Source organism: Oenanthe melanoleuca, chromosome 3, assembly GCF_029582105.1.
Source record: "Oenanthe melanoleuca isolate GR-GAL-2019-014 chromosome 3, OMel1.0, whole genome shotgun sequence".
Lineage (NCBI taxonomy): Eukaryota > Metazoa > Chordata > Aves > Passeriformes > Muscicapidae > Oenanthe > Oenanthe melanoleuca.
Window position 1 is genome coordinate 90,176,677 of NC_079336.1, and position 14,534 is coordinate 90,191,210.

At 35.0% G+C, this 14,534-nt stretch overlaps 1 protein-coding gene across 2 annotated transcripts in view; it reads right to left on the reverse strand.

The window, feature by feature from the left end:
• Positions 1 to 14,534, reverse strand: part of GPATCH2 (G-patch domain containing 2) — a 117,714-nt gene that overhangs the window by 95,844 nt on the left and 7,336 nt on the right. For both annotated transcript variants that reach the window (XR_008840111.1, XM_056487630.1), the window contains exons 2-3: positions 11,895 to 12,608; positions 7,195 to 7,256 (exon numbers count right to left, since the gene is read on the reverse strand). Coding sequence is in view for 1 of the 2 variants with exons in the window: in XM_056487630.1 (XP_056343605.1) it covers positions 7,195 to 7,256; positions 11,895 to 12,608 (776 nt within the window). In the remaining variant the exon portion in view is untranslated. The remainder of the gene's footprint in view (positions 1 to 7,194; positions 7,257 to 11,894; positions 12,609 to 14,534) is intronic.

Here is a 14,534-nt window from a genome sequence, read left to right on the forward strand (position 1 = left end):
TTTACATATTAACAAAAAAACAAGCCTTAATCTCCTGCAGGGAATTAAAAGGTATAAACCAAACTGGTTCTTTGCAGCTGATAATGGTATATAATTTGCTTAATTTCATGATTTGTATGGCTAGTAAAAGGGGAAAACAATCACGAACAGATGTGACTAAATGAAGTTAATCTGATTAAGTTCATTTAGAAATAAGTTTTGAAAAAGTTGATTTTAAATGAAAACTGACAGTATCACATGATTGAGAATTATACTGCATTATAACACAAAGTTTGTCATTTTTACTGACAATATTATGTACGTAGAATTTAAATACTTGGATTTAAATTAAAAAATAAGACTGAAAATCCAAACCTGAAAATCTGATCTTAAAATTAGCTCACAAACACACTGGCAAAATAAATGTCTTTCACACACACCATCTAGTTTCAGAAGAACAGAAAATATCTTCAAAAGACACGGGAAATTTCCTTTCCTCCACCTAAACTTTAGATTAGGTATGTGCTGTACATTTTATTCCACTTCAAACTATCCAAACCATATTTTGTTATTTCTACACATAAATTATTTGCTTGACATTTCCACTTTTATTTGGAAATAAATTAAGCAAGATAGAGATTTAAGATTTTTAAGGCACAGATTTCAAGAATAAAAAAGCATTTGTGCAAAATTTCTCTGTCACTCAAAGCCATACTGGGGAAACACAAACGATGGAAACCAAAGCCAAAATTTCATGAAAATAAAATCCAACACACTTTCTCCAAATAAACTGTTGAAATGTAAACAATATTTGTGATATAGCACAAGTGAAAATGTCTGTGAAATTCAATCAGGAGAAGCACTTCTAGAAAATCAGAACCACTAAAGCCCTTCATTGGTCATTTGCAAGTGAAATGGGATCCTTACATCTTTAATGATCACTACTAAAAGCAAACTTAGAGGCTACAGACCAGGAACTTTTAGATGGAGGAAAGGGAAAACAAAGGTGAAAAGAGATATATAGGTCAAAATAAGATTTAAATTTCTTTGCATTCCTGAAGCATTTCAGCCTGCTCTCCCTATTCACTCTAATCCTCATTTATAGCTGTGACATTTCAGAAAGGCATTCACCATTAATTCTATCCTCTTTTTGTTACAACCCTGGTATGGACCTACAGGTATGGGCTCTTTGGAGGAACTCTAAGGATACTTAATAGGGACGCTGGTGGTAGTGGAAGGAGAACCACAGCTTTTAATTAGATTGGTCTGTGCTTCAGAGTTGAAGTTGAAATCCTTTTTTTTGGTTTTCCAAACTTTCATGTTTGGAAACACTTCCCAAACTTTTATGTTTGTTAAGCTTTGTCTCTGTGTTTTATCATGAGAGATCCAGACACCTTCACCTTCACAAAAATACTATCAGGAGCTCAAAAGTAGTCTTCTTATACATAATTAATCCATGGAGGTAAGCACAGAATTCTGAAATGGGGTTCCATGATGAGTTCAGGGACAGAAGCTGTAAGAGGCAGGCAGAGCAGTCATGGAAGAAAGCTGCAGTTTAAGACTGAGTTGGTGTAATGTGCAAGAAGGCAAAGGGCAGCTGTGGAAGGAAACTGCTATCTTTGCTATATACCCAATAGCAGTTCTTTGGGAAAAAAAATACTTTTCCTTTTAGTGCAACAGGAATACTAGTATGTTAAGCAATTTTCTGTTAAGATACCTTAATTTTTATGCTATTATACACTTCCCTAAGCACTTATGTTGCTTACAGCCAAAGGCAGACTTCGGATCTGAACCTCTTAGTCTTTTTCCACATGACAGCAGGATCCAGATATATTTGGTTTTTAGCTTCCTTGTCTGTGAAATTAAACAACTCTGAATCCTCTGAATATTTTTAATCATATTATCACTTGAGGCAAGCATAAGCCTATTACCACTATTCTTATCCAGGTGAGAGCACTCACAGGCATTTGGCTTACCAGTTGCTCCACCTTGAAGGAATGCCACTTTTAGAGCCAGGGAAGACCACTGCATTTAATTAATTCCCCACCTCACACATATAGGCAATAAAACACAGAGGCACTCCCACTCAAGAATTTGGTAATCAAACACTTGGATTTTATGCTACTTCATTTGCAGCTCTCAAAGGCAGCACAGTATTCATAGCAAATGTGATCTCAGGAATGCTCAAAGCTCAATGCAACATTTTTGACTTCCAAAGATTTACGACATTGTCCTTTCCTCCTAGAATGCTGACTCAGCACAGGACTACAGTAAATGATGATATTTTGCCCAGGTACAGGAGAGGTAGAAAAACCTCCAGATCTCCAAAAATAGAGCCTATGCATCCTCCTAAACACATTTTGAAAATACATTAAACTTGTTTATGTGTAAGGTTAATACTTCAAGGAATTACTTTAAAGTAATTTACATTGAATTATAACTGCACTGATCAGTACAATACAGTCAATTTAAGGCTCAGAAATGACAACTTCAATCCTAAAATTTCCAGGCCAGTTTCTGGCTTCATTTTTTTTTTTTTTTTTAAAGTTATTTTTAGGCCATCCCCTCCATCCAATTACATTTCCCTAAATTTCACTATAACAACCACAATATACTTGGAGAGGTTACTGTGTCAAGTTTGGCACTGGTGTCCTACAAACACCACGATACTGAGCTGCTCTGTTATCCACCAACCCGCACACAGAGAGCACGAGCACAGGGTCTCTGAATATCCCAGGATTTTAGTGCCATTTCCAGGACCAGTGTACCTCTTTCTAGACAGAAAATCTCCCACTGCTAACAGTTGTAATAATCATTTGAAGATATCAGGACATTCCCTGTAACACATCCCAGGAGTTTCAGGAGAGCAGAAACTCAAGTTACCCATTCACACTGCATCCTGCTCTTTGTGCTTTACAGAGCTACCTTGACAAAAGATATACATATTAAAAAATACTATGTAAATTCTTAGGACTGCAACTACTCAGGTCATATGCAACAACTTTATAGTATTTCTTTCTCATTTGCAAAGACAATAAAAATTACTTGCCACAACAGTTCAAACCTGGTGTGATTTCACTTTGCATTGCACACTCCATTTCTTTTCTATATGGAGAAACACACCCTGTCACCAGCAGCTACTGACATGCTGTGCAAGGTCCAAATCAGCTCCTCACTAGAATTCTTCTACTGAATCAGTACTGGGTGATCTTCATAAAGGACACAGTAATGAATATATGTTTAATCATAAAATAATGAGCAGCAATCTTTAAACGCTTAGCCACATCCACAATGGAACTCTGACATTTCCCTGACCTTCTCCAATTTTAACTGTTTAACACTTTATTAACATAATATTCCTTCCTACTTGCTTAGATCTTAAAGGACATTTCAAGTGCTGCATGCCATGATTTAAGAGGTCTTAAGTCAACTTTGAATTTCCCCAAGTGTGCAAGTACAGATGAACCAGGAACACACAGTATGTTTCATTTGCTATACCCAAGCTATAAAGCTTATCAAAGAATATCCTTGCAATTTAACTATTTCTTCCCCCAAAACAGGGTATCATCTACTAGCATCTGAATAACAATAGTTTTGTTAACATTTTGTTGAAAGCTTAACTTGTGAAGTGCCTTGAAACTGCAGGAGATCCTACTAGTTAAGGCCTATTACACAGTTGTTATTTTATGCAGCAAAGCAAAACTAGACACTTTGGTTACAAATTCTTGTAAAGTTTTCCTACACCAGGCATAACACTGCTTATCATTAAAGTTTTTAATAATTGCAAAACAGCCAAGAAAATGCTACCTGGAACAAAAGGAAAAAAAGAGGAAGAAAAAGGGAAGTCATAAGGATTCAGGTCTATCAATTACTTGATTGACTCTCCTACCTGCATACTCAAAAGCATGATAGAATCACAGTGTTTTGGGTTTTTTCCTAAATATTAAATCTTACTCTTGAACTCCAATTTTAAAACCTCTGAAGAAAATACAACCCATAAAAAGTCACTTGAGTTTTGTTAATAGTTTAGCAGCTACCTTCTTTCCTGATTGCGCCATCACTAAACATTTTCCATGATCTTTAAGCTTTTGCTGACTAACTCTTCAGGGTTTCACAATGTCTCACAGAATAAAAACATTTGCCACATTGGACCTGCCAAAACTGAGCATCAATTACTTCTGCCAGAAGGAATTATGAATAGTGGGACAGAGCACAGCAAGAGACCTGCTTGTGCCCTCTCACATGACCTAATGTAAGCACTTGGATAACTTGGAAAAGGAGGGCAAACAAGGCTAGGGTCAGATAAGGACTTCATGGAAACCAAACAAATCAAACAAAGCTGTAAGACTGAAACAGAGAAAGGAAAAGAGTACAGAAGTTTTAAAAAATGTTAGACGATACAGCACATACTAGAAGTTGAAATGAGGATTTTCAAGTCTCAAAAATGTTCTCTTATCATAGCATCTGATGAGAATTACAATGTATCTAGAACTATACCAATTAAAGCTACACCTGTTTTTTTTAAATCAAATTATAAAAATTTAAACCTGAGATTCTGTCTACAGAAGAGCAGGTACTGTAATAGAATTTATTTCCATATCCTTTCTGAAAAAATTTGGAAAACACTAAAGGTCAGAATATCAGGCACTTCAAAGTTCATAACTGAATATTCAACTATTTAACTGACTGGCCAAATGCTCCAAGGAATTGCTGCTTTTTCCTGTCTGGAATGTGCGTCCCCAAGGATGAATATGCTCTGGGAATTAATTAAAGTTTTATTAAGACTATTTGTCTGCAATAAATGAAATGTGGTTCTTGATCTTAGAAACAAAAAACAAATGTTGCCCAGAAGAACAAGAACCTCTTGTCCACTGCTACCCAAACTCCTAAATGATAGCAGGCACATCATTTAAAACAAGTATTTCACCAGGCAACATTAATCAATCTCTGGGTCTTCACTTGACTTAGCAGAAATCTGAATCCAGAAGTGCAGAAAATTTCAACTACAAATGGGGTCAAGATGCTGATGCTCTGAACATATATATGTTAAAGATACAGTACAGATAAGATACAGATGATGATATATATGATGATGATATAAATAGATATAGAGATCCTGGAGGAAGGACACTGGAAAGACAAGAATTAGAGTCTGGCTTTAAAACTACAAAACAAAACCAGCCATTTCTTCCCTTAATAAATTTTCATCCTGTCCTCTTCCAGCTTTGTTTATCAAACTTAGGCTTTTCCTTTGCTTCTATCAGATTGATTTTCTCCCTTCATTCTTGTCAATTTTGTATGTGTCTCAGTTCAGCTACAAATTAACTCACATAGATAAGATAATATCACCTTATTTAAGGAGAGTACAAATTACTAGTATTTACTATCTGGGGCAATAAGCAGTATCAGAAAATCACCAACTTTGTTTTTGAAGTAGGATTTCTGGTAGTACTTTCATGGAAAAGTGTCACAAAACCAAAGCTATAATGCAGATTTAAAAGCATCTAAGTTCCAGTGCGAAGCTAACAGTCTTCTGATCATACCCACAAAATTATTAGTTCAAAGAAGAGATCGAAAAAATAATATTTTGCCATGATAATATCCTTCTCAGGTTTAATTATTGTTGTTCTTTTTATCTCTGCTTCAGAATATTTTTCAGGTCTAACGCCTTCTGTTTCAAAATTGAAAACTGAAACAAGATTCAAATATCAGACAAAACTAAGAACTACAACTTTACTGTAAACACTAAAAAAGGTAACACCACACCACTGAAGAAACACAGTTGGTCACTATCCCTCTGTTTTCTCTTCCCATGAAATATGTAAGAAAACCAGAAAGCAACTCAGATGTTTTCAATCATATTATTCAGATTTAAATTATACAATTCAGGATTAAAGGATAAAAATATTGACAGAAATATACCAGGATACTGAAAAAACATATACAATTAGGAAGTGTGACAGGTCATCTTATATATAAATGTAGAGAACAAACGCTTTAAAAATTGCAAGTCAGAAGAGAAATTCAAATAGGGAAGTAAAATAAAATTTATTTGACTCATCTTATACTTACAGACTTAATGCATTGTAGCACTGAACTTAAATCAATCTAAATCAACCTGAATTTTCAAACAGGACCTGAACTCTTAAAAAAACATGAGTTAGCACAACTGAAAACAGATCTTCAGGCTACGAGGTACAGTTTGTGTAGCACAAGTTACCACTGAACAAGAAAGTTAACACTTCTGTTTTAAGTAGGAAAAATCCTCTCCATATTGAAGAGGGTCTCAAACCCCACAAAACCAGATGGAATTAGAAATTCAAAAAAAGAAAAAAACCCAAACATTCCTTTAAGCTAGTTCTGTGGAATGGGTCAGGATTTATTTTCCTGCACACACTCAAGTAGTGTTTGGCAAACTGTGTAAGAAAACACCCTCTGTTATTGTTAACTTAAAATTTTCAACAGAAAAGCAAGTCTTAAGTACTTTAAAAACTTTTTTTTGTGTATCATTTTTGTATCCTTTCAAAGATAGTGAGTTCCTACTCCATCATAGCATAATACAGGTAAATGTGTTGCAATATAGACTAAAGCTGACAAAAACACCAACATTTTACTTCCATCCTCACAGTTTTATCACAGAAACACGTGAGAATATTATGCATGCTAAAGGAAAAGTTTCAATCTCCACTGCATTTTAGATTAAAGAAAATTTTTTCAGATGGGAGATGTTAAACAGCTCTAATCTCAGTCTTAGACTGCAGAAAAAGTAGTTTTTTTGAAATTACTTTTCAAATAAAGTAGTGAATGAAAAAGAACTATAAAATCCTGCCCTATCAGTTCAGAGGAAAAGAAAGTAAAAAGCCATTTCAAGAACAGCATGAGAAGCAGCACTACAATCAGAGTCCTGTCAGAAAATTGGAGGAACTGAACAATTAATATAGATGATTTTTAGATGCACAAGTTTTAAATATCTTTATCATATTACAGAGGCTGTTTCTCAATATAGCTTTTGACTAAGTCATGTAGTCAAGATACATCCTCTGATACCATTAAAAGAAAAACAAAAAAACAACAGAAAGCAAGCTGTATCTTCACTCAGTAAAACAGTAATAGAAACTGAAATACAATAATTAACCTATGAAATAACTTGTAACGCTTACAGAATTTCAACTGATGTGGTTTGAGGGGTGGAGAAGGGAAAGATTGTTTCAATACCTTGTCTTCCCTCATCATTGGTAAACAAACCAGCATCACTGCTGCTCAGACTGCTGGATTCACTGTAACAAGAGAAAGAAAGAAACAGATCAAAAAACCAATTGATCTTTCAGCTGTAAAATTTTACGGAGACAAGGCTGTGCTCAGATTGAACTTAAGCCCAGCAGTGATCAGAGAGAAGATAGGATGATTTTTTTAATCAAACTGCAAATATCCCAGTTCCATTAACTACAAAGCGTATTATTTTTGGCACATAAAACCATAGGAATATAATGGTACTCTGACAGTAAGCCACATGTGACTGCAACGAGGTGCTGACACAATTGATGCATTTTATTATCTGCTTCCATCAAATGCTCACTGGTCCCTTCTTATGCTGTGCAATTCAGCTTGATCCTGGAACACCACTGCTCAATAAAATAGGAAAAGTCTCAATCAAAAGCAGCCTAAGCCTTCCCTCAGCACATGAAATATAGGAGTCTGAAAATCAAATTACCTTTCTCAGCATCATTTGCAAATATTCTGGAAAAGATACTGCTTAAGGTTTCATGACGTACTACTCAGGGAGAATAAAAAAAAGTTTTTAACAAAGGTAGTGAATTAAATAAAAATAAAGGTCACCCTGAAGAAAATAAGTATGATTAATGATCATAACATCATCAATAACAACAAAAACAACATACAGTTTACTTTTCTAGGACTTCCAGCATGGCTTCAAAATTAGAATGTGTGTATACAGCATGTACACACATCTCTAAATTCAAAGACATGAGCAGGTATTTAGTTCTTTGCTGTATGCACATTGTTACATACAGTAATCCATGTGTCTCTAAATAGTAAATCAGACTGGTCTTTCCATAACACAGATTGCACTTTGTTGAGTTTCACATGAAAGAACTTTTCTGTAAACCCTTTATTTGACTTTTTATCAAGAGAGTAGCTATGTTAAGAAGGTAATATTCTCATCAAAATTTTATCACATTTTACTTACTTTGTGATGTAGAACAATTTGAAAAAAAAACCACAAACACTTCAGTTCAGCACACAAATTCAAGTACATTTAATAAATACTATGGCTAGTCTTGATGTGCCCATACAAGCCATTCACAAGAACTTTATGTCTGTTTACCTCTGTACACTTATTCATATTACAATTTGCATGCTGTCCTATACTTGAAATCAACTGTTTTCAATTATTTGTATCTTTTAATGCTAATTTTTTTAAATTTTTCTATCAAATAACTAGTACACTTAAGAAAATTATTTCCTTTTCAATTCTAATTTCTCACAAGAGCAAATATCGGGGTTTTTAATACATGAATATATGAATTATTCATATTAATATATTAATTACATAAAATTAATCCAGTTAATATTTAATTATAAGCATATATATTCTTTTAGTATCTTCACTTGGGAGGCATTCCAACAGGATTTGAAACACAATATGGTAGCAAGTGACACAAAGCAGTGATTGGGCTTTTTAAAACATATCTATATATCTATATCTATATATAGACATAGCTCTGTGTTTGAAGATTAAGTTGTCTTAATCTCTGCAGTATCTTAGGCTTGTACAAATTCTTGGTGCATAAGCAACACTTGCACTATATCTTATACATAATATAATCAGAACAGACTTAAGCACAATTGCCCTAAGCAGGAGAAAGGTGACATGCATGCATTGAGAATGGAACCACCAGGGAGATGAAAACTCCAACTTTCTAATATTGCAAGTCCTAGTAATTCCCTTTTAGCAATTTCATTGTGCACAATTTTACATCATCCATTTCAAAGGAAAAAATATCCCTTCTTCATAGATTCTTCTTGTCCATTTATTGCTTAATTGCATGTTTTAACATAAAGTCAGGAAATCCTTTCAACCCTGATATTTCGGCCACTTTTCCTACCAAAATTTCCAATTTTGAGAACAGTCTCCTTCCCTTTTTTAAATAAGATATTTCAATTGTGAAATAATTCTCACTGAAAGGCTAGTCAGCACATGAAAACATAACCACTTGAACTTTTTGAAAAAATTTAAAAATTCAGACTAACACTGACATACCCATGGCAGCCACAGTGTTTACTCTCCTCAGGCCACAGTCATGTCGGGCAGGGATTAATCACAGTTGAGGTAATTGCTACATGGCAGTCATTTTACTGAATAAATTCAAAACCTCTGGAATTAATACATTAATATCTAAGTACATGGAAGCTGCTATGATGGAATGTATTTCCAGTTTTATTACAATTTTGCAGTGTTTACTGTTAATTCCTTTACTTTGCAAAGAGAATTCCGCTCCCAGCAAGACTTCCATGAAAAAGGAAAAACCCACAGACTCCTTTTAGTCCTATAAAATACTGTGTGCAAGCAAAAATTTGGAAGGAACAGCTAAACTATCCAAAAAGCTTTTTTTCATCTTTATTTCTACATTATTTTCAAATAATGTCATATACACACTGAACACTTCTGACTGGTTTTAGAGCCAAGCAATTTAACTCACATTAAAAATTATCAGCTTTGTTTTGTTTTTAAAAAACAAACACCTAAAAAATTACTCCTTTTTTTAAGAGTTAATGAATGATTGCACTGATTATTACAAATAAAACAAAAGTAACTTTGCATACTTTATATTCTTCCTCTTACAGCAAGTGTTGCTGAAATGCAAGCATTATCCAAGATGCTTTGTTAGCTCTTGCATTTTGTACCATCCCATCTTCCCTTGTAAAATCTAAGCTTTCACTTTCAGAACATACTCTTAAGAGTTTTCTGGTTCTTTCAAATTCTTCTAGCTATTGATCTCTAATAAAGGCACTATTGCATCTACATAAAGTTAGATTAAAACAAGTTAAAATTATGCACAAACAAAATATTCTGATACAGTATCACCTGAGGCTTAGATACTACAGATTTCTAACCACACTACGAAATGCAAGTTTTCTAGTTCAGTGATTTCAAAACTTTCTGGTACAGCTGAACATTGAAAAAAATTCAGTAGAATGACAGACTATCACTCTACTGTGTGCATGAGCAGAAAACCCTATGAAGATGAGAATGGTTCTAAAGATATTTACTGGGGCCATAGACAAGCATTTGGACTATGACTCAAGCTAAAGCATAGACAAGCATTTGGAGTGACAAAACATCAAGCATTTTGAAGAGGAACAATAAAACAATAATATTGTTTTAAAACAATAACGTTTCTTTTGAGAAAGAAGATTCAGACTGACCTGATTAGCTCAGTTCTGGGAGTCTACAAGAGAATATCCTTATTGATCACTCTCCTCTCCACCCAAAAATTAGCTATAGAACTTTTGAGTTGAAGAACTGTTACCCTTGTAACAGAACAGAAAGTCTTTTATAAATAATAAATGCAACAAGACTATGGAGATATGAAAAACTATGCAGTGTTTGAAGGAAATTTTCAAACATCTGTCTTTAGGTCCCAGACTTGGAGGAACAGACTCCAAATATCAAAGAAAAAGAGAAGTTTCCTAAAGGTTTCCTGACAGCACAGACTCCTAACTTGCATGCCTAAAGTTACACTGGCTGCCTTGAAGGATGAGTTCTGCTCTAGTAATTAACATGTAAGGAAAAATGTTAAAGGCTTGGGATTTATTCAGCTCTTCCAGCTGCTTCTTGTTCACAGGTGAGGGACGGAGGAGTATGGAACAAAAAGACATAGGACTTTTCTGACTATAACTGGAGTTAGTCACTTAACAAGGCTGCTGTTATCACAGTAGCCAACCTGACTGCTCTGGTCAAAATCACTCTCTGCACCTCGATTCTACTGTCCAGTAATGAAAAGGCTTAACAATTTATAGATAAAATGCTTACAAAAAAAACCTAGGGACACCAGTGCCATCAAGGAACTGATCAAAATTTTATCTTTCAAGATATGTCTGTCTTGCAGACACTTCTGTATTCAGAATGTGGCATGTGGAATAAACAAAACCAGGCTTTACAGGCCCTGCAGTTAACATCCCCCATGTGTAGTGGAAAAATTACTTACACCTCACTGTGTTGTCAAAATAATACTTTGGAAACAATTACCACTGTAGTATGACTGCTGTCTGGAATGGATGGATGAGGTGTACTGCCAAAGGGTCATCATTCCTCCATTTTTCTAATGGTAAGCTCAGGTGTTTCTGAACTGTAAATTGGTTTTTGCATTTCGTAAATGATGTATATCCTCGGCAACCTGCAGACTTTTTATGCCCATGACACACCAGAACATACTGTCTAAATGGTGACTCTAAACACTGACAACCTTTCTGACAAATAGGGATAACAATCAAAGCACCAATGTCTAGAAATTGGAAAAACACTAAATTCTTATCTGACAACAGTTACCAGTTGAAATATCCAGAAAAACCTGTGTTATTCGTAGGTGCATTTTATCATTCTTAATCTTGAAACAATTAGAACGTATTATTTCACAAAACTGTTTTCTTGATTATTCCTTTGCTACATCACTCTCTATTTTATGCTGAAATCCTTAACCTGAGTAATTAATACATAAAAAATAGCATATTTTAAAAAAAATAAGAGTAATTAAAACAGATACTATTGATCCTAGAATTTTAACTCTGGAATCAACAAAAAATCTGAAGATCCCCAATACAAGCAAAAGTAAAAAAAGCAAACAAATATTATTTGTTTCAAATAAGTTTCTGTAAAAAGGAAAAGAAAGAATAACCTGTCACTCATGTTCTCATCTGAGCCTTTTTGCTCCTCATACTCCATTTTGTCCTTATTGGCTTGATTCACTTCTTCATTTTCTATAACTACTCCTTCATCCAAGATTTCTGGACCTTGTCGAGCCGCAGATACTTTTCTTTTTTTCACTTTGCTCTTGGAAAACTCTTGGTGCTGGTATGATTTATTGTTATTGTCCATTTCCTGATCTCTGCTGTTATCCTGCTGTTGAGTTATTGTCAGTGCATTAGAGACTTCTGATGGCAGATCTATTGCCATGCGTTTTACCTTTCTCCTCCTGCGCAAAGTTCTGTTTCCCAAACTGTCCACAGCCAAATCCGGTTCGTGCCACAGAGGTCTTTTGCCTCGAATGTTATTTAAGTTTGAGGAAGGCCTACGTTTAGCAACCAATAGCTGGTCATCAGAATCACTGTGGTCTTTCTTGGTAGCATGATTCTCCCTGTAGTCTTTGTTTGATTCCTCTAAACTGGAATCAGAGCCTTCACTCAGGCAGTGACCAGTCTCCCAGGGATGATGGGTGGTAAATGAACGCCTTTTCCGTCCCCTCCTTTTTCTTGCCTGCCTCTTTAGAAGACAAGACACGCTTCGGGAATGATCTCCAGTATCAGCAAAACCTCCTCTGGCTTGCTCTGAACTTTCTTCCAGTGCTGAGACCAGATCATGTACCAGCTCCTCCATAGTCCTACTGAAATGCCTACAGATTTCAAAAGAAAAAAAAAACCGCACAAGAAAACAACAAATTAATTAAAAGTGCTAAGCATAAACTACAACAACTTCATTTGGCAAAATAATTTTGGTCACTTTAGACAAGCTAGAATAATCTTTATAGGATGGCCATTGACTCTTTCTGCCAAGAGACAAAACCTTGCCAACCAGTCCCACAAAATTTCCAGCGCACCAGCATAAGTTCCTTTTAAAAGGTACCTTGCCAAACTTCCATCTTGGAAAGAAGAGGCAGTCATGGGGTTCCCCCTTTGTTTCTGGCCTCACTGTTATTGTTTGGTTTTAATTAATCTCATCACAATTATATGACTGTCAGGAATTTGATATGGAAAAAATATCAACAAAGAGCACTCACTCTAACTGCAAGTAAGGAACACATTTTAAATTTAGAAATTGGAAATGGAAACATAATATTCTCCTTGATGCACATTAATGTGTTCAGCTTAAGACTTCCATTATGATAAATTATTTTTAAGGATGATTATCTCTTAATGCTGTCTAAGTGCCAAAATGAAGTTAAGATGGCAATTCTTGGATAATATGACTTTTTTCCTAATAGCAACTAATTCTGTCTTTTTAAATGGCTATATCTGTTCGATTTTTAAAAAATATCAATTCAGTGAAGTTATATTAGGTTGACAGAATACCCAACTACAGAAATTCTAGAGTACTACATGCAAAGTTTTGCTCCTTCCTCTCCAAATTTCACTAGCATTTAGCATGTCTTTAACTCAGTATGCTCAGAAATCTGTGAACCTTCTCCATAAACACAGCAATCAAACTCACATATCAAAACACCAGAAGACCCCTTTCCTTGAGGTAAAGCAAAGAATAATTTTCATGCCTGCTACTAGATTGCACAAACTGATATATACGGAAGACATTGTACATTCAGTAAATTATGTAGAGGACATTTAAAAGCAAGACTCTTCACTTTGTTTTACAATATAAATGGCTGGAGGAACCTATAATAACAAGTTTTCTACACATTCTCAGTGGTGCTAGACAGATCACAGACAGCTTCTCTCTGCCACTTAGCACAAACTCCAACATTAAAGGTACCTAATGGTGATGGCTGAATGGCAGTCTTAAATATTACTGAAGGAACTGCAGAAGAAGATGTTTAAGAAGAAATACAAATGCTCATGAAATATCTTACCTAAAGAAGTTATATATTTTCCTTTTAAACAATTTTCAGAAATACTTAATTTAAACATTTCAATTGCAAGAACAATAAAAGCACAGAAAGTGGTAGAAATATAAGCTTATGTAGAATTATTGAAATTGCTGTGTCACTTGCATTTATTTCCCATACCTCTTTTCCTGTCCTGATGTAACCTCTAGTCATATTACTTCCTCTTAATGTTTTCTTTGGCTCTTAGTACAGCAGAATTATATAGTCTTGTAAATGGTGAGACAACTCTGGAAAAGTGCTACACTTTCTCCTTAATCTATTTGTTTCACAAGATGCTCAAACAGACACGTTAGCTCATGTTTCTCCATGGCTATAGCTGCAGTGGGAGGGCACTCACCCCTTCAGCCTTCCTGTCCTGTTAAACCCCCATGAGGACAGGCATCTCCAGAGGTGTATGTATCAGAAATGAGATGCTTTGAGATGAAAAGGGCTTTTCTGCAATCATTTAACAGAAGCCATAACACTTGAACAGACAAACTGCAGCATGTTTGGGTTAATTTGAAACACCAATTCCCTCAAAAGCCTGCCCAGCACTTCCTCCCACACACTTTTGCATCTATGGCAAACTGACAGAAGTGGAGGTGCAACAAAATGTGAATTTGTAGGTTTAAACCCAGACTTAGGTCTCCAAATGAACAGATTTCTGCTAGTCTGCCAGAATATGAACTAGCTTGTATAAATCTCTTGCCAGAATATGAACTA